Source organism: Oncorhynchus kisutch, linkage group LG11 (genome assembly GCF_002021735.2).
Source record: "Oncorhynchus kisutch isolate 150728-3 linkage group LG11, Okis_V2, whole genome shotgun sequence".
NCBI lineage: Eukaryota > Metazoa > Chordata > Actinopteri > Salmoniformes > Salmonidae > Oncorhynchus > Oncorhynchus kisutch.
Window position 1 is genome coordinate 23002653 of NC_034184.2, and position 20317 is coordinate 23022969.

Genomic DNA, 20317 nt, shown 5'->3' on the forward strand with positions numbered 1-20317 from the left:
ACCGTAAAGCCCCAGGCAATTACTGGCATTCTGTTTCATTACACAACACAGCGCTACTCAATTCTCATTTTATTATTGGATCCCCCTGCCACCAATTATGCTTTTGGTTTAGCCCGTTCCTTAGACACTGTGGTTTGTGAGAGGGGAAAACCATACCATGGTAAATTCATAAGCACGAATAAGAATTAAAGAAAACTATTTTCGATTGCGAAGTGATGAAAATGTGCATCTCGTGTGTGAATGCTATTTCTCAAAACTAGTGATAATTGGTAACGGTTACATATATATAACATTGATAGTATTATAAACCTTAACATATCCAGTTTCTAGTAGGCTACAGCATTAGAGAAGGGCTGTTTCTATGATCCTCAGGCAGTAGGCTCAAGCAAGCCTGTTTCTCTCCCCAATCAGAGGCAGCCTGCTTGTCTCCCAATCTCTAAATCATGTTTATTAACCAATTTTATTTTTTCTTTCAATTTGACAATGTACAATAGAAACAGGGCCACCCTAGACTTCATTGATAGGGCTCCCGAATGGCGCAGAGGTCTAAGGCACTGCATCTCAGTGCAAGAGGCATCACTAGAGTTCCTGGTTTGAATCCAGGCTGTATCACATCCGGCCGTGAGTCAATTAGGGCTGTTCACAATTGGCCCAGTGTCGTCTGGGTTTGGCCGGGTATGCCGTCATTGTAAATAAGAATTTGTTCTTAACTGGATGTTCCCCCATGATGAAAGGGCACTGATCTAGCTAATGATAAGCAGAAATATGCACAAATAAATATTGGCAAGCTCATGACTCAGCCTATTTATTTATAGCCACTATGCTGTATCAGTTGAGCTACAGGTGATAATGCTTATTGCTACATAACAATCCAGCCTGATAATATAGACCAATATGTTGTTAGGCTCATTTCTGGAGGGGAAAATTATATTTTAGATGGGTTCAGCATTTTTTACATTTTCATTCATTTTGTCGTACAAAAGTCAACAGAACTGACAATAAAAAAATGACATGCTAAGCGTGGTGAAGGGTACACATACAAGCATCATGGGTTATGACATTTAAATTGAATTAAAGCAGGGGTTTGGTGGTGACTTTCTGAACTGCTTATTACCAAAACATTCATTATACTCTTAGAAAAAAAGGTGCTATCTAGATCCTTTAAAGGTTCTTTGGCTGTCCCCATAAGAACCGTTTTGGGTTGCTGGTAAAAACCTTTTGGATTCCATGTAGGACCCTTTATACATGGAACCCAAAAGGGTTATACCTGGAACAAAAAAGGGTTCTCCTATGGGGACAGCTGAAAAACCCTTTTGGAACCCTTTTTGCAAATAGTGTATGATTCAGAATTGAACTTCCTCCTTAGTCCCATTATAACTTTGTACTGAGTCCTTAAAGAAGGTGATTTCCAGCTATGTGTCACATCAAACATAACTCAGATCTTTAAGTGACAAATGTCATTGTCACATGCAGCCATGGAGCTGTGCTGGGGTTTTAAATGACAGACCAATGGCCTTGCAATGCATAGCCAGCAACTTAAGGGAAATCCCTGTTTGAAATTATCACAAGGCATATCCTAGTATTCAAAGGCTGGGGTCAAATCAATGTTGGGTTCAAATCACTGGAAACACTTAATTTAATAAACTATTGATAAGAAGTGTACATACTAAATTACTATTCCTGTATTAATAAACATTACAAACATTTATAATGACTTATACGTTTTGAGAAGTATTTACAGAATAAGCATTTATAATTATTATCACCAACAAATGCATGTAACATTGCACTTCCTCAGGTGAACTGTTAGTTCAGTACTGAAACCTGTCTAACCAGTGTAAGAGCTGGCACAAAACATAATTGGATGAGATTTAGGATATAAGTACGCTACCTACTCAAGCTATCAAAGTAAATCAATAATATTGATATGATATCGGTTTAGCTTGGTTGCGATTCTTAACATTATGGTAAACATAATAAGTGTGGACCGAAGTCATTTTTAGAAAGAAAAATGTTTTTTGTAACATTTTAAGTATATGCATGTACAGTTGAAGTCGGAAGTTTACATACACCTTAGCCAAATACATTGAAACTCAGTTTTTCACAATTTCTGACATTTAATCCTTGTAAAAATTCCCTGTCTTAGGTCAGTTAGGATCACCACTTTATTTTAAGAATTTGAAATGTCAGAATAATAGTAAAGAGAATGATTCATTTTTTTTCTTCATCACATTCCCAGTGAGTCAGAAGTTTACATACACTCAATTAGTATTTGGTAGCATTGCCTTTAAACAGTGTTTAACTTGGGTCAAACATGTCGGGTAGCCTTCCACAAGCTTCCCACAACAAGTTGGGTGAATTTTGGCCCATTCCTCCTGACAGAGCTGGTGTAACTGAGTCAGGTTTGTAGGCCTTCTTGCTCGAACACGCTTTTTCAGTTCTGCCCACAAATGTTCTATGGGATTGAGGTCAGGGCTTTGTGACAGCCACTCCAATACCTTGACTTTGTTGTCCTTAAGCCATTTTGCCACAACTTTGGAAGTATGCTTGGGGTCATTGTCCATCTGGAAGACCCAATTGAGATGTTGCATCAATATATCCACATAATTTTCCTCCCTTATGATGCAATCTATTTTGTGAAGTGCACAAGTCTCTTCTGCAGCGAAGCACCCCCACAACATGATGCTGCCACCCCTGTGCTTCACGGTTGGGATGGTGTTCTTCGGCTTGCAAGCCTCCCCATTTTTCCTCCAAACATAATGATGGTCGTTATGGTCAAAAAGTTCTATTTTTGTTTTATCAGACCAAAGGACACTTCTCCAAAAAGTACGATCTTTGTCCCCATGTGCAGTTGCAAACCGTAGTCTGGATTTCTTATGGCGGTATTGGAGCAGTGGCTTCTTCCTTTCTGAGCGGCCTTTCAGGTTATGCCAACATGTCTCTGGACCCACTCACTGTCACAGTCATACGCTGGACCTAGTTTTGTCCCATGGAATAAATGTGGTGGATCTTAATGTTTTTCCTCATAATCCTGGACTATCGGACCACCATTTTATTACATTTGCAATTGCAACAAATAATCTGCTTAGACCCCAACCAAGGAACATCAAAAGTCGTGCTATAAATTCACAGACAACACAAAGATTCCTTGATGCCCTTCCAGACTCCCTCTGCCTACCCAAGGACGCCAGAGGACAAAAATCAGTTAACCACCTAACTGAGGATCTCAATCTAACCTTGCGCAATACCCTAGATGCAGTTGCACCCCTAAAAACAGAAAAAATGTCTCATAAGAAACTAGCTCCCTGGTACACAGAAAATACCCGAGCTCTGAAGCCAGCTTCCAGAAAATTGGAACGGAAATGGCGCCACACCAAACTGGAAGTCTTCCGACTAGCTTGGAAGGACGGTACCGTGCAGTACCGTAGAGCCCTTACTGCTGCTCGATCATCCTATTTTTCTAACTTAATTGAGGAAAATAAGAACAATCCGAAATTCCTTTTTAATACTGTCGCAAAGCTAACTAAAAAGCAGCATTCCCCAAGAGAGGATGACTTTCACTTTAGCAGTGATAAATTCATGAACTTCTTTGAGGAAAAGATTATGATTATTAGAAAGCAAATTACGGACTCCTCTTTAAACCTGCGTATTCCTCCAAACCTCAGTTGTCCTGAGTCTGCACAACTCTGCCAGGACCTAGGATCAAGAGAGACGCTCAAGTGTTTTAGTACTATATCTCTTGACACAATGATGAAAATAATCATGGCCTCTAAACCTTCAAGCTGCATACTGGACCCTATTCCAACTAAACTACTGAAAGAGCTGCTTCCTGTGCTTGGCCCTCCTATGTTGAACATAATAAACGGCTCTCTATCCACTGGATGTGTACCAAACTCACTAAAAGTGGCAGTAATAAAGCCTCTCTTGAAAAAGCCAAACCTTGACCCAGAAAATATAAAAAACTATCGGCCTATATTGAATCTTCCATTCCTCTCAAAAATGTTAGAGAAGGCTGTTGCGCAGCAACTCACTGCCTTCCTGAAGACAAACAATGTATACGAAATGCTTCAGTCTGGTTTTAGACCCCATCATAGCACTGAGACGGCACTTGTGAAGGTGGTAAATGACATTTTAATGGCATTGGACCGAGGCTCTGCATCTGTCCTCGTGCTCCTAGACCTTAGTGCTGCTTTTGATACCATCGATCACCACATTCTTTTGGAGAGATTGGAAACCCAAATTGGTCTACACGGACATGTTCTGGCCTGGTTTAGATCTTATCTGTCGGAAAGATATCAGTTTGTCTCTGTGAATGGTTTGTCCTCTGACAAATCAACTGTAAATTTCGGTGTTCCTCAAGGTTCCGTTTTAGGACCACTATTGTTTTCACTATATATTTTACCTCTTGGGGATGTTATTCGAAAACATAATGTAAACTTTCACTGCTATGCGGATGACACACAGCTGTACATTTCAATGAAACATGGTGAAGCCCCAAAATTGCCCTCGCTAGAAGCATGTGTTTCAGACATAAGGAAGTGGATGGCTGCAAACTTTCTACTATTAAACTCGGACAAAACAGAGATGCTTGTTCTAGGTCCCAAGAAACAAAGAGATCTTCTGTTGAATCTGACAATTAATCTTAATGGTTGTACAGTCGTCTCAAATAAAACTGTGAAGGACCTCGGCGTTACTCTGGACCCTGATCTCTCTTTTGAAGAACATATCAAGACCATTTCGAGGACAGCTTTTTTCCATCTACGTAACATTGCAAAAATCAGAAACTTTCTGTCCAAAAATGATGCAGAAAAATTAATCCATGCTTTTGTCACTTCTAGGTTAGACTACTGCAATGCTCTATTTTCCGGCTACCCGGATAAAGCACTAAATAAACTTCAGTTAGTGCTAAATACGGCTGCTAGAATCCTGACTAGAACCAAAAAATTTGATCATATTACTCCAGTGCTAGCCTCTCTACACTGGCTTCCTGTCAAAGCAAGGGCTGATTTCAAGGTTTTACTGCTAACCTACAAAGCATTACATGGGCTTGCTCCTACCTATCTCTCTGATTTGGTCCTGCCGTACATACCTATACGTACGCTACGGTCACAAGACGCAGGCCTCCTAATTGTCCCTAGAATTTCTAAGCAAACAGCTGGAGGCAGGGCTTTCTCCTATAGAGCTCCATTTTTATGGAACGGTCTGCCTACCCATGTCAGAGACGCAAACTCGGTCTCAACCTTTAAGTCTTTACTGAAGACTCATCTCTTCAGTGGGTCATATGATTGAGTGTAGTCTGGCCCAGGAGTGGGAAGGTGAACGGAAAGGCTCTGGAGCAACGAACCTCCCTTGCTGTCTCTGCCTGGCCGGTTCCCCTCTTTCCACTGGGATTCTCTGCCTCTAACCCTATTACAGGGGCTGAGTCACTGGCTTGCTGGGGCTCTCTCATGCCGTCCCTGGAGGGGGTGCGTCACCTGAGTGGGTTGATTCACTGTTGTGGTCATCCTGTCTGGGTTGGCGCCCCCCCCCCCCCTTGGGTTGTGCCGTGGCGGAGATCTTTGTGGGCTATACTAAGCCTTGTCTCAGGATGGTAAGTTGGTGGTTGAAGATATCCCTCTAGTGGTGTGGGGGCTGTGCTTTGGCAAAGTGGGTGGGGTTATATCCTTCCTGTTTGGCCCTGTCCGGGGGTGTCCTCGGATGGGGCCACAGTGTCTCCTGACCCCTCCTGTCTCAGCCTCCAGTATTTATGCTGCAGTAGTTTATGTGTCGGGGGGCTGGGGTCAGTTTGTTATATCTGGAGTACTTCTCCTGTCCTATTCGGTGTCCTGTGTGAATCTAAGTGTGCGTTCTCTAATTCTCTCCTTCTCTCTTTCTTTCTCTCTCTCGGAGGACCTGAGCCCTAGGACCATGCCCCAGGACTACCTGACATGATGACTCCTTGCTGTCCCCAGTCCACCTGGCCATGCTGCTGTTCCAGTTTCAACTGACCTGAGCCCTAGGACCATGCCCCAGGACTACCTGACATGATGACTCCTTGCTGTCCCCAGTCTACCTGGCCATGCTGCTGCTCCAGTTTCAACTTCCACCTGACTGTGCTGCTGCTCTAGTTTCAACTGTTCTGCCTTATTATTATTCGACCATGCTGGTCATTTATGAACATTGAACATCTTGACCATGTTCTGTTATAATCTCCACCCGGCACAGCCAGAAGAGGACTGGCCACCCCACATAGCCTGGTTCCTCTCTAGGTTTCTTCCTAGGTATTGGCCTTTCTAGGGAGTTTTTCCTAGCCACCGTGCTTCTCCACCTGCATTGCTTGCTGTTTGGGGTTTTAGGCTGGGTTTCTGTACAGCACTTTGAGATATCAGCTGATGTACGAAGGGCTATATAAATAAATTTGATTTGATTTGATTTGATTTGATGTCGCTATAGGACTCGTTTTACTGTGGATATAGATATTTGTGTACCTGTTTCCTCCAGCATCTTCACAAGGTCCTTTACTATTGTTCTGGGATTGATTTGCACTTTTCGCACCAAAGTATGTTCATCTCTAGGAGACAGAATGCGTCTCCTTCCTGAGCGGTATGACGGCTGCATGGTCCCATGGTGTTTATACTTGCGTACTATTGTTTCTACAGATGAATGTGGTACCTTCAGGCTTTTGGAAATTGAACCAGACTTGTGGAGGTCTACAATTTTTTTCTGAGGTATTGGCTGATTTCTTTTGATTTTCCCATGATGTCAAGCAAAGAGGCACTGAATTAGGTAGGCCTTGAAATACATCCACAGGTACACCTCCAATTGACTCAAATTATGTCAATTAGCCTATCAGAAGCTTCTAAAGCCATTACATAATTTTCTGGAATTTTCCAAGCTGTTTAAAGGCACAGTCAATTTACTGTATGTAAACTTCTGACCCACTGGAATTGTGATACAGTGAATTATAAGTGAAATAATCTGTCTGTAAACAATTGTTGGAAAAATTCAGTGTCATGCACAAAGTAGATGTCCTAACTGACTTGCCAAAACTATAGTTTGTTAACAAGAAATTTGTGGAGTGTTTGAAAAACTAGTTTTAATGACTCCAACCTAAGTGTATGTAAACTTCCAACTTCAACTGTATGTATCTATATTGAGCACCAATGATAAAACACCTCATTGTCTGACCTAGTGACTGGAGACAAAAGTCAGACACAGATACCAAATGATGCTACATCATATGATTCCATGATGCTCTAGTCAAGGGCTGTTAAGCAGGCCACAGTTGACTGTCTGTTGCTGTGAGACGCAACAGCTGATAGAGAGAGAGAACACGTAAATATCCATTGTTAGTGACTGACCACTGGTTAACAAGGAATCACAGTATCATACACAACTAACCCATTCACACGGATTACCTTTTCTCGTTCACTGCTCATTCAAATGCTGCAGATAACATTGGAGAGATCGAAAATATAAATGGCGGAAATTAATCACTGTAGAAGACGGAGTCTATTCGAGTTTCACACTATAGGCCTGGCAAGGGACTACAGATGTTTAATTTGACCAGTTTCTCACAGAAGGGAAATAGGAAATGTTAATTATTGTGTGGATTATAATTAATTGACATTTGTGTATGGGGTTGATACATTTTTAGTTAGGGTAAATTAAGTCTGAAATGTTAAAGTGGAAATCACAAATTTTATAAGGCTTTTTAAAAACTTGAATATACTTAAAACTTGCATGCAACAACAAGGTGATCAAATTAAGATCCAACATCTGTATGTGTAGGGGGGTGATGTCATCCAGCTAGCGGAGAATGCTTTGCTGTAGACAGGATATTGAAAATGTAATGTCTTTTGCAGGTTTCAAGTAATAATTGACTTGACCTTAAGCCCTGTCAGCCTGAATGTAATGCTTGATGGACTAATGCAAGATAATAGGCCTGCTGCATCTTTGGCTGATGGACCGTGGTCCTCTCTTTGTGTCAGCCTACATTGATAACAGCTTGGTCAATTGGTCAGACAACAGTTACAACAAAAGAGGGGTCATCAACTCAAAGATATTCAAACATTCATAGAAATGTTCATTTAAATAACATCTCCTGCATAGCCTAATATTTCAGCTAAATAAATAAACATCTACATAAGTAATAGGCCTACCAAAATATAGCATATAGTCATTTTGAGATTGCTTTTGTTGTGTGACAAAAGTGACAGTAAAACGTTGAGACAGCATTCTTTCTTTACATTGAGGAACACCCCTCCTCCAATCCATGCATCAATGCAAAATCTACATCATTCTAGTATAATGTCGTACAAACCCAAGCCAATTTGGCTTTTTACAAGTGCTAAACACAAACTTTCGAATTCTAATATAAACTGACAAGGCAATAGACTACAATCAAATAGCCTAGACTGTCATGTTTCCATTCATTCCGACCCGCTGTCCTTCAGTCATCAAAGCTCAGTGGCTTGCTGACACACTTGTTTAGGGCTTTATCCTACCACGGTGCAATTGTCCCATACAGGGCTATTCCCTCATTGTTTCATGTCGAATCATTGTAGACCTACCAATCGGTATAGGCGGCCGAAGTAATTAGCATACCTTTGTATTTTTCGAGGACATCCTCATACGCTTGAAGGTATTCCTTTTCGTCGGCGAGCATATAACCTGCCGGCGTCGCGTTGTAGTGAGCCATTACCCGAACTCCACCATAGGGCTCTGTATCGGCTGAACATTCACCAGCCGCTGTGGCGAGTGTGTAGCCTAGTTCTAGTTGCGGGACAGGGATCCGGACAGAGGATTGACCGGTGCCGTTGTTACATGGAAGGAAACGCCCCTATACCCCTCCCCGGTAGGTCAAACCACCACTAGGCGAGACTTCTTCTCCGGTTTCATGAGAAAATCTCGGGTGTGTTCTGTGACAGTCTGGGGGGGATTGAGGGGAGAGAGGGCTGCTGGACATAATAAATGCCATCCCATATCAAGCGGGCGCGCCTGAGCAATACTAATGCACGCGTCTCCCCTCCCTGCTCTCTCTCTCTGCGGAGTCCACCATGACTCCAATTCCAGTAATACCAGCACACTAACGCGACGATAACAGAATCACTCAGCATCAACTGCTGTGCAAAATAATAATTAATAAGCACTGATGCCAGTGATTTAAAGACAGTCCACAACGTTTCCATTCCATGACAATGTACATATAGCTTGATAATTTAAGCATAGGAATAGGATACTCGCTATCCAATTGTCTCACTTGGTTGGCCTTGCCTTATTAGGTAGGTCTATTTCCAATCCAACATACCTCACTCAATTTATGTACCTTTATTATAGAGGCATGAAAAGGATGACAACCTTCATAGTTCATAAATCAAGGCCTACATTGTGCATTTGTTATAACATAGAGATGCTTCAAAATAATGTCACACGGATAAAAAAAAAATACTATTATTTGTGTTATACATATGATACACTGAGCTGGAAGATTGTATATTTGTCTGTTTGTTGCATTGAGTCTCTGTTGCATTGAGTCTGTTGAAGTCCCGATGCTACAGCAGGCAGAGGAGATGTCCTCACAGGTCCTAATACTAAAAGGGTTTAATTCTAGAGGAAATGCAGTCTAGATTAAACAGATGGTGCTGATGATGATGCATTTCAACACAGTCTAGGTTCCATTCAACCAGATTCTTTCCATAAAATATAGAGAATCAATAGGAAAATAGCTTACTTTCTAAGTAGAAGTGATCAAGACTGGTATGGACTGGTATGGACAATTTAGGGCTGGGCGATGTGGCCTAAAGATCATACCTCAATTTGTTCTAATTTATGGACGATTCACGATATATATCTACATGTTTTCTAACGTTTTCTCAAAATAAGATTTATTGTACAATTAAAAGGTCAAATACACTGCATTTGAAACAGTCAGCAATAATCTAATGAATTCAGGGCTTGTGGAATTATAGCTAGGCTAAATATAAGCCTTCCACAACCATAGGACCCACTAATAATTGTATTATTTTATCAAAATAGTTTAACCTGCTTTTTTGAAATAATCACTGATATGGCTTTCAATTCTGTCTATGAAAATTCAAATTTTGTTGCACATTTAACCAGAACCATGCATAATGCACATTCACTAATAATGACTAACTTATTGTAGCAAGCATTATAGAAAATTATTTGCACAGGTCTCATGAACAATTTCTCAAGCACAAGCCCATGTAGAGTAGATTAGCCATCTTTATATTTAAAGTTTAGCCAACTTGGATCCATTTTCTAGCTAAGAAGGAAGAACAGTTGAATTGTTATTAACACACCCTTTGATCTGTCTTCAAATGTTTGAACAGCATGCTAGCCTGTCCACTTTGTTCAGATGTTGAAATCAAGTAACCTACTCAGGGCCGGCCCACTTTTTTTTGGTGCTGTCCGGACTAGACGACTATGTTTGGTTCAGGTTTTGTCCGGTCTGGACCAGCCTTGATTTGGCCCAAACATAGACATTTATAAATTACATATTTTCAACTTTCATTCAGAACCAAAAATGTACCTGATTTCAACGTCAGTAAAATACGTATTTTCACCTTTCATTCAGAACCTAAATTGAACCTAACTTCAACGTCAGAAAAAATATGCATTTTAGACGTCTTTTCAACATCATTTTGCTTACTAGGACTATTCTTGTAGGGGAACAATTGTTTTTGTCTCGCCAGGAACGGCCCTGAACCTACCTTATTTCTCAGAATGAGAATGAGTTGCAAATTCCTTATATAATTGTGCTTTATGCTTATTGCACATTTATAAAAGAAAGACTAGACAGCTAGTATAACAGTCTTTGGCTAAAATGCTGCTTGCGGTACGTGGTACTGCAAAGCTGTGCGTGACAACCTGTGTCACGACTTCCTCCGAAGTCGGTCCCTCTCCTTGTTCGAGCGGTGTTCGGCGGTCGACGTCACCGACCTGATCCATTTTTCATTGGTTTTGTCTCGTCTTCCTTCACACCTGGTTCCAATCCCATCAATTTCATGTTGTGTATTTAACCCTCTGTTTCCCCTCATGTCCTTGTGATTATTTGATTGTATGTTATGTGCAAGTTATGTTCTGGTGTGCAACGGGTTTTGTACACACGTTTATTATTTTGTGTATTTTGGTTTTCTGAGTTTTGTGAGCACTTATTAAAACGACTCCGTTTATACCAAGTTCGTTCTCCTGCGCCTGACTTCCCTGCCACCAGCGCACACCCACTACAACCTGAGCATTAATTTTCCAGAATCAATGTCAATTTATACTCTTATTTTAGTAGTATCTGCCCTGCAGTCAATTTGAGGAGTTAAGACATAAAAAGGGTATGGTTAGAAAGGTTAACTTGTCCTCTTTTACAGTAAAGAAATGTCTCAATGTGTTTTGGTGTCCATATGACCCATTCTAATGGACCAAACCTCATATGCAAATAGTGTCAGAGAGGAAAAAGTGATCTCTCATCTTTGTTGTTGTGAGTGGCAGGGGGAGGGGTGTGGTGTGTGTGTGTGTGTGTGTGTGTGTGTGTAAATGGGAAGGCGCACAGACACAGCAGAAGGAGCGACCCTTACAATAAAAGATTGCAGTTTTGAAACTGCAGTAAAGGTGCAGTAACTGCAATTACACTGCAAACACACTGCAATAAAAACTGTGTTACTTTGGACTAGAGGTCGACCGATTATGATTTTTCAACGTTGATACCGATTATTGGAGGACCAAAAAAAGCCAATACCGATTAATCGGCCGATATAAAAAAAATGTATTTGTAATAATGACAATTACAACAATACTGAATGAACACTTATTTTAACTTAATATAATACATCAATAAAAATCAATTTAGCCTCAAATAAATAATGAAGCATGTTCAATTTGGTTTAAATAATGCAAAAACAAAGTGTTGGAAAAGTAAAAGTGCAATATCTGCCATGTAAAAAAGCTAACGTTTGAGTTCCTTGCTCAGAACATGAGAACATATGAAAGTTGGTGGTTCCTTTTAACATGAGACTTCAATATTCCAAGGTAAGAGGTTTTAGGTTGTAGTTAATATACTATTTATCTCTATACCATTAGTATTTCATATACCTTTGACTATTGGATGTTCTTATAGGCACTTTAGTATTGCCAGTGTAACAGTATAGCTTCCATCCCTCTCCTCGCCCCTACCTGGGTTTGAACCAGGAACACATCGACAAGAGCCACCCTCGAAGCAGCGTTACCCATGCAGAGCAAGGGAAACAACCACTCCAAGTCTCAGAGCGAGTGATATTTGAAACACTATTAGCGCGCACCCTGCTAACTAGCTAGCCATTTCACATCGGTTACACCAGCCATTAGGCTGATAGGCTTGAAGTCATAAACAGCACTGTGCGTGCGAAGAGCTGCTGGTAAAACGCACAAAAGTGCTGTTTGAATGAATGCTTACGAGTCTGCTGCTGCCTACCACCGCTCAATCAGACTGCTCTATCAAATCATAGACTTAATTATAACATAACACACAGAAATACGAGACTTTGGTCATTAATATGGTAGAATCGGGAAACTATAATTTCGAAAACAAAACGTTTATTATTTCAGTGAAATACGGAACCGTTCGGTATTTTATCTAACTGGTGGCATCCCGAAGTCTAAATATTCTTATTACATTGCACACCCTTCAAATGTTATGCTACGTAAAATTCTGGCAAATTAGTTCGCAATGAGCCAGGCTGCCCAAACTGTTGCATATACCCTGACTCTGCGTGCTATGAACACAGGAGAAGTGACACAATTTCACCTGGTTAATATTGCCTGCTAACCTGGATTTCTTTTAGCTAAATATGCAGGTTTACAAATATATACTTCTGTGTATTGATTTTAAGAAAGGCATTGGTGTTTATGGTTAGGTACAGTCGTCCAACGATTGTGCTTTTTTTGCAAATGCACTTTTGTTAAATCATCCCCCAGCGTTGCATCGATGCAACGCAGGACATGCTAGATAAACAAGTAATATCATCAACCATGTGTAGTTATAACTAGTGATTATGATTGATTGATTGTTTTTTGTAAGATAAGTTTAATGCTAGCTAGCAACTTACCTTGGCTTCTACTGCAATTGCGTAACAGGCAGGCTCCTCGTGAGGCAGGTGGTTAGAGCGTTGGACTAGTTAAGGTTGCAAGGTTGAATCCCCCAAGCTGACAAGGTGAAAATCTGCCGTTCTGCCCCTGAACAAGGCAGTTAACCCACCGTTCCTAGGCCGTCATTGAAAATAAGAATGTGTTCTTAACTGACTTGCCTAGTTAAATAATGTATTATTTATTTTTTTATAAATACAAAAATCGGCGCCCAAAAACACAGATTTCCGATTGTCATGAAAACTTGAAATCGGCCCTAATTAATCGGCCATTCCGATTAATCGCTTGACCTCTACTTTGGACGCAGTATTTGCAGCATACTACAGTTATACTGTACTCTAACTGCAATCAAAAAAATAAACATGAGAAGAAGCGAACATAAACGCACATAACAAATTAAAATAAAACTAGATTCTTGTGATACAGGCCTTTGGAATATCACGCAAAAACATACATTTGAATTAATCAAATAAATTCAATAAATTGCCCAACCCTGGGACGACTGTCACAGAGATATGAATAAGATTAACAAAATAGGTGAAATCAGAGGGCAAATATTCTACAATATCAGGCATCACTAGGAAAGGGACAGATGCATCCATCTGAACAATGATCACATCCTGCCATTAGGCAGATTCAGGACTTGCGAATTGAAGAGATTATTTTTTCAAACTAGCTAGTAATCTTTGGATCCTGAGATTCAGCTAACAGAATATATGGATTTTAGGCCTACATCATGAGCAAAACAATAGGACCCCTGTTAGAAACATCAAATAGCATTTTCAAACCAAGCAACATGTTAAAGGTTGTACATGTGATAGGTAATAGCATGTAGCCTATTACGTGTAATAACACAATGTTTGTTCTACGATTATATCCCATTGGATTACGATATGATAGTTTACTGTTTCCATTTTTTAAATCAAAGCTAAAATATTCTGTTGATAAATGTCAACAGAAAGATTCTGAAAGGTCACCAAGAAGGGAAAGGAGGTGAGCGAGACAGCACACCCTGCAGATGTGCCAAGTGAGTCCATACCATTCCCAACCAAATACTCACCTTTTATAGTCCTGAGCATATGACTAAGGATTCATTCCTGAATTGAAAAGTGCATGGGCCTATTATAGCCCTATCTATGCTACTGAACTGAAACTATGGTCCAAGAACAGTCTTTTTGCAAAAAAGAAAGAAAAAAAATGCAGTTAGCAAGGTCGCCCCTAGAATGTATCATTACTACTCTCATTTGTTTCACAGACTACATTTACAGTAAATCACACAGTTCAACTACTACAATAGCTTGCTCTCCTGTGAAATTCTTAGTTTATGGCACAGAAGTTTGTCAAATAATTCCAACCGCATTTAAATTATTAAAAACATTCTGTAATCAAATAAACAGCATCAGACCAACATACAAGTTGCAATCACAAAGGCCCTGCAGCTGGTGTCAGCCCATGTAATACATGATTAATAAACCAATGTATTAGAGGATTAGAATGAATAATCAAATTCCGATTCTAGTAGCCTAATGCACAGCATATGCACAGGCCATGATGACCGCTCATTGCACCTTCACCTAAAGAACTCAATCTCAACAGCCAATCTTGGATTGCCCCCAGGTGGTGAGGGTAGGCAACAACACCTCCGCCATGCTGATCCTCACCACGGGGGCCCCCCAGGGGTGTGTGTTCAGCCCTGTTCTGTACTCCATGTTTACCCATGAACTTCAACTCTATAAACAAGTTTTCTGACGACAGTGGTAGGCCTGATCACCAACAATGATGAGACAGCCTACAGGGAGGAGGTTAGTGCCCTGGCAGAGTGGTGCAGGGGTAATAACCTCTCCCTCAACATAATGATGGAGCTGATCGCGGACTACAGGAGATAGCAGAGAGAGCACGCCCCCATCTACATCGATGGGGTCACTTCAGGATGCTGAATAAATTTGATATGGCCCCTAAGAAACTTGACATGGCCCCCTCACAAACTTCTACAGATGCACCATCGAGAGCATTCTGTTAGGCTGCATCACCGCCTGGCAACTGCACTGCATGGCTCTCCAGAGGGTGGTGCGGTCAGCCCAACACATCACCAGGGGCAGACTGCCTGCCCTTCAGGACATCTACAGCACCCAGTGTCATAGGAAGGCCAAAAAGACCATCAAGGACCTCAGCCACTCGAGCCACAACCTGTTCACCCTGCTACCATCAGGTATGGAGACACATACACATGGTTAGCAGATGTTAATGCGAGTGTAGCGAAATGCTTGTGCTTCTAGTTCCGACCATGCAGTAATATCTAACAATTAATCTAACCTAACAATTTCACAACAACTACCTTATCCACACACGTGTAAAGGAATGAATAAGAATATGTAGATACAAATATACGAATGAGCGATGGCCGAACGGCATAGGCAAGATGCAGTAGATGGTATAGAGTACAGTATATACATATGAGATGAGTAATATAGGGTATGTAAACATTATATAAAGCGGCATTGTTTAAAGTGGCTAGTGATAGATTTATTACATACATTTCTCCATTATTAAAGTGGCTCGAGATGAGTCAGTATGTTGGCAGCAGCCACTCAATGTTAGTGATGGCTGTTTAACAGTCTGATGGCCTTGAGATAGAAGCTGTTTCCCAGTCTCTCGGTCCCCGCTTTGATGCACCTGTACTGACCTCGCCTTCTGAATGATAGCGGGGTGAACAGGCAGTGGCTCGGGTGGTTGTTGTCCTTCCTGTGAGGCCAAAAAGTAAATCAAAGACAACAACCACCCGAGCCACTGCCTGTTCACCCCGCTATCATCCAGAAGGCGAGGTCAGTACAGGTGCATCAGACTGTTGAACAGCCATCACCCGCCGGCCACCACCCAGTACTCTGCCTAGCACCTTAGACACTGTCACTAGCCGGCTACCGCCCAGTGCTCTGCCCTGCACCTTAGAGACTGCTGCCCAATGTTTATAGAGTCATTGAACACTAGTCACTTTAGCAATGTTTACATCCTGTTTTACCCACTTTATATGTATATACTGTATTCTAGTCGTGGCTCAACCTATATAACTGCTGCACACCATTTCTATTCATATAGTGTCCATACTGTCTATACACACCATTTATATAAAAATTTGATTGTCTCAAGAGATAAGCCTTGAATTGTACACAGCATCTCCTCTCACTCCATCTTGGTTTGTGCAGGTAACTGTGAACTCCTCCTCATACCAATTGGCAGTACGCCCAGAACATTGCTCTGGGAACCAAAAGAAGTATCTCAGTTTCAAGGTCCCAGCTTTGAGAGAAGAAGTCTCGTCAGTCACATGCAGGAGCCAACGTTAATAAAGAATCATGTAAATTATGCTTATATGACTTGTTTGTGTAGCCGCATATAAGGACTGAAAGGGAACGCCCTCTGATTTTTCACAAGCTTGCACTGAGTTTGTGAACCTCTCCAGCTGTGATAATAAAGATTGATATGATTTACATTGAATTTGAGTCCTTAGTGGTGAATTTCCACAACAATACACTGAGTGTAAAAAACTTTAGGAACACCTTGCTAATATTGCGTTGCCCCTTTTTGCCCTCAGATCAGCCTCAATTTGTCAGGGCATGGACTCTACAAAGTGTCAAGCATTCCACAGGGATGCTGGTCCATGTTGACTCCAATACTTTCCATAGTTGTCTGGATGTCCTAGGAGGGTGGAAAATTATTGATACACACGGGAAACTGTTGATCATGAAAAACCCAGCAGCATTGAAGCTATTGATACACTCAAACTGGTGAGCTTGGCACCTACTACAATACCCAGTTCAAAGGCACTTTTTGTCTTGCCCATTCACCATTTGAATGGCACACATTTGTAACAGTATAACTTTAGTCCGTCCCCTCGCCCCGAACCGGGCACGAACCAGGGACCCTCTGCACACAGACAACAGTCACCCACGAAGCATCGTTACCCATCGCTCCACAAAAGCCACGGCCCTTGCAGAGCAAGGGGAACCACTACTTCAAGGTCTCAAAGTGAGTGACGTCACCGATGGAAACGCTATTAGCGCGCACCACCGCTAACTAGCTAGCCATTTCACATCGGTTACACTCACCCCCCTTTTGACCTCCTCGTTTTCCTCAGCAACCAGTGATCCGGGTCACGGCACCAATGTAACAGTATAACTTTAGTCTGTCCCCTTGCCCCGAACCGGGCGCGAACCACACAGACAACAGTCACCCAGAAGCATCGTTACCCATCGCTCCACAAAAGCCAACTAGCTAGCCATTTCACATCGGTTACACATACACAATCTATGTCTCAATCTTCTCAAGGCTTAAAAATCCTTTAACCTGTCTTATCCCCTTCACTGATTGAAGTGGATTTTACAACTGACATGACTAAGGGTTCATAGCTTTCATCTGGATTCACCTGGTCAGTCTATGAAAGAGCAGGTGCTCCTAATGTTTTGTATACTCAGTGTATTCCGGACTCTGACATTGCTCATTGTGATATTTCTAGTTGTGATATTTCTGATATTTTTTTACTTTTTGGATTATTTGTGTATTCTTATTGTATTGCTAGATATTACTGCACTGTTGGAGCTAGAACCATAAGCATTTCAGTGCATCTGCGATAACATCTACAAATCTATGTAGGTGACCAATAAACTTGTATTTTATTTTATTGGATGGACAATAGAATAGAGGAGCATTCCCAGACAGCAAATAACACACCTCAGCTATACAGGTTTTTACAGTAGCCTAATTATCTAATTTGTTTATTAACTTATGAGACAAAAGATTATTTGGGCCTAATTATTGGCTACAGAAGCCTATAGTACAAACATGTGTCTTTGTCTAAATTGGACATGCATCAGAAGTGACAGCGGCTGACATATGGGAGTGTCCACTGTCCAGCAGCAGCGTCAGTCTACTGTAAATTATGCAGAATAAATAAAAAGCCTGTAGCCTACTTATACTTGTAAAAAATGTACAATGCATCACAGCACAGGGGCTAAATTTGCCATATCTGATAGATTTGCAGAATCAATAGGTCTATTTTATGTTATATTATCAGCAGCAGTAACAATGAAATATTGACACTCACCTGCAATCCTGAGCACGGCTCTCTCTGCTGGATCCAAAACGGATCCTCCCTGAATTTTTCGCTTATGTCGCTCGTGTCTGGGTAGGTTCCAGGGTAACGTGTCCCCTGGTGCCGGTGAGACCGATCCAGATTTAAAACTATAATCATCTTCGTCCGAGAAATCGGCCGATGAAGACATGGAACAGTGAAGGGAAGCGTTGCCCGAACCGGAGCTCTGATAAAACAATAGAAATAAATTATCAATGTGTTGCGAGGCAACACACATACAGCACAGACAGACACAATGAAACATTTCTCACCATCGCTGCTCCTACGTTTGCCTAAACTGATGCGCGTAACCTAGTGTACATGCACATTGATAGCTCAAGGGGGGCACCGTAGCGTGAGCCACCAGCTCGCCTAGCAATGATCTCTGATTCAACAATAAAAAGAAAAGGCACAAGCAGGCATCGAGAAGGAAAATCGATTGTATCTGGCTCCCCCGCCAGGCCAGAAATAAGACTTACCGCTGTATACATGGTGTCGGTTGAATAATATCGAAATCCTTTATCAATTTGCTGCAAGCTCAGGCAACGGCGGGTTATGTCATTTTTTATCAGAACCACACCCTTCTAGCGATGCACTCTGCCCATTAAATTAGTGAAGTCTCTCCTTTGAGATTAAATTATGTCAAATCCCCAGAGCATAGAGTGCGAATAGATTGGGCCAATGCGAGCAGAATGCGATGCTAGGGCTGTAGCATGTCAACGCCTCACCATCCTAGGATACAGAAGAAGACGGGTGGAGACTAGAGAGGATCCCAGCGCTCTTGTACTGATTATTCAATCGGGAAACTGTGGCCAATGTCGCTGTGTTACAGCGCCCTCCTGGGTGGGTACGTGCATGTCTAGTGGTGACTGCGTAGCCTCCACGTTTACGGTCGAAAACCAATCACAAATCCATACTGGTCCATAAACATCCTTTTGTCATCAACCTGGTCTCATCAGCCATGCACAGCCGCGTTGTTTTGCTGCCTGATGCGCATGTGCCTGCACTGTGTGCCGTTGACTAGAATTGTTGCTAGTTGACAATGAATGTGCAATTTTAGAGCACTATCCTTATCATCAAAATAAATGAAAAAATATCTGGGTTCTTCAGGCTTATTCATTACAACCTATCTCTGTCTGTCTGTCTGCCTGTAGGCTGTCTGCCTTGGCCCTGTGATAGGGTAAGGGGGCAGATGCATAACAAATACTTTGCCACAGCATATGTTGGCACATCCAGACAGGGTGTGGCTGGTCAAAAAGCAATAGGGCATACCAGTCACATGTGGACTTCGATTGCAAAATTATAGAACTGCATTGCTGTTTGCAATCTGAACAAGAGTAGGACATTGACAGTTACCTTTGGGTGATTTCACAATCACCAACCTGTTCCCAGCATGGATTGTGACTATTTACTGTGGCCTGAGGGTCTATCAACAAAGCATTCTCTTGCTCAATGGTGAGCACAAACGTGCTTGAAATTATGCAAACAATGCATGATATGACTTAAATATAATGATCCATAAACTTTGGCTGTGCATTTATTGCATTTGAGTGATCATCAATCTTTGTTATACCCTCCAAATATCAATACCACTTCAAGGTTTTAGACTACTGAGTCATGGTCATATCATATTGTAGCGAAATTAGGGGGTTGCCCTGACCAGGATTCGAACCCAGGTCCAGCGACTTTCTAGCCAACACCTTAGCTGTTAATGGGGTCGCTAGGTGTTAGGTTAAAGTAACTGTCCAGTGAAAATCTCACTTTTAAAATATCATATTCTGTTAACTCATACCCAAACAATGGAGTTGAATCATCCTATAGTCATATGTGGCCAAAGCATAATTTGGAGAGAAAAAAAACACTTCAAAAACTTCACCTCAAACTGGTATAATTAAAAAATGCTTGCTATTTCCTCATGGAGGATGATGTCATCATCCTGAGGAGGATGAGCTGGCTAATCAGCAGTCTACTGGCATTAATATTTTTAAGGCTGTGGCTGCAGAGCCCGACTTTCCCCAGACTAAAGCTTATGAGCATGTGCAGATCGCGTTCTATACTTTACACACAGTCGCTGCTCTA

At 41.5% G+C, this 20317-nt stretch overlaps 1 protein-coding gene across 2 annotated transcripts in view; it reads right to left on the reverse strand.

Moving 5' to 3' along the window:
* The window catches only part of LOC109898906 (dystonin), a 190668-nt gene that overhangs the window by 165265 nt on the left and 5086 nt on the right, over positions 1-20317 (reverse strand). Inside the window, exons 1-2 of one of the 2 annotated variants that reach the window (XM_031835452.1) lie at positions 18718-19148; positions 18212-18425 (exon numbers count right to left, since the gene is read on the reverse strand). In XM_031835452.1, the coding sequence (XP_031691312.1) occupies positions 18212-18425; positions 18718-18729 (226 nt within the window). In that variant the 5' untranslated portion in view covers positions 18730-19148. Of the gene's footprint in view, positions 1-18211; positions 18426-18717; positions 19149-20317 lie in introns of those variants that run through there. The other variant, XM_031835453.1, reaches the window with a different exon arrangement.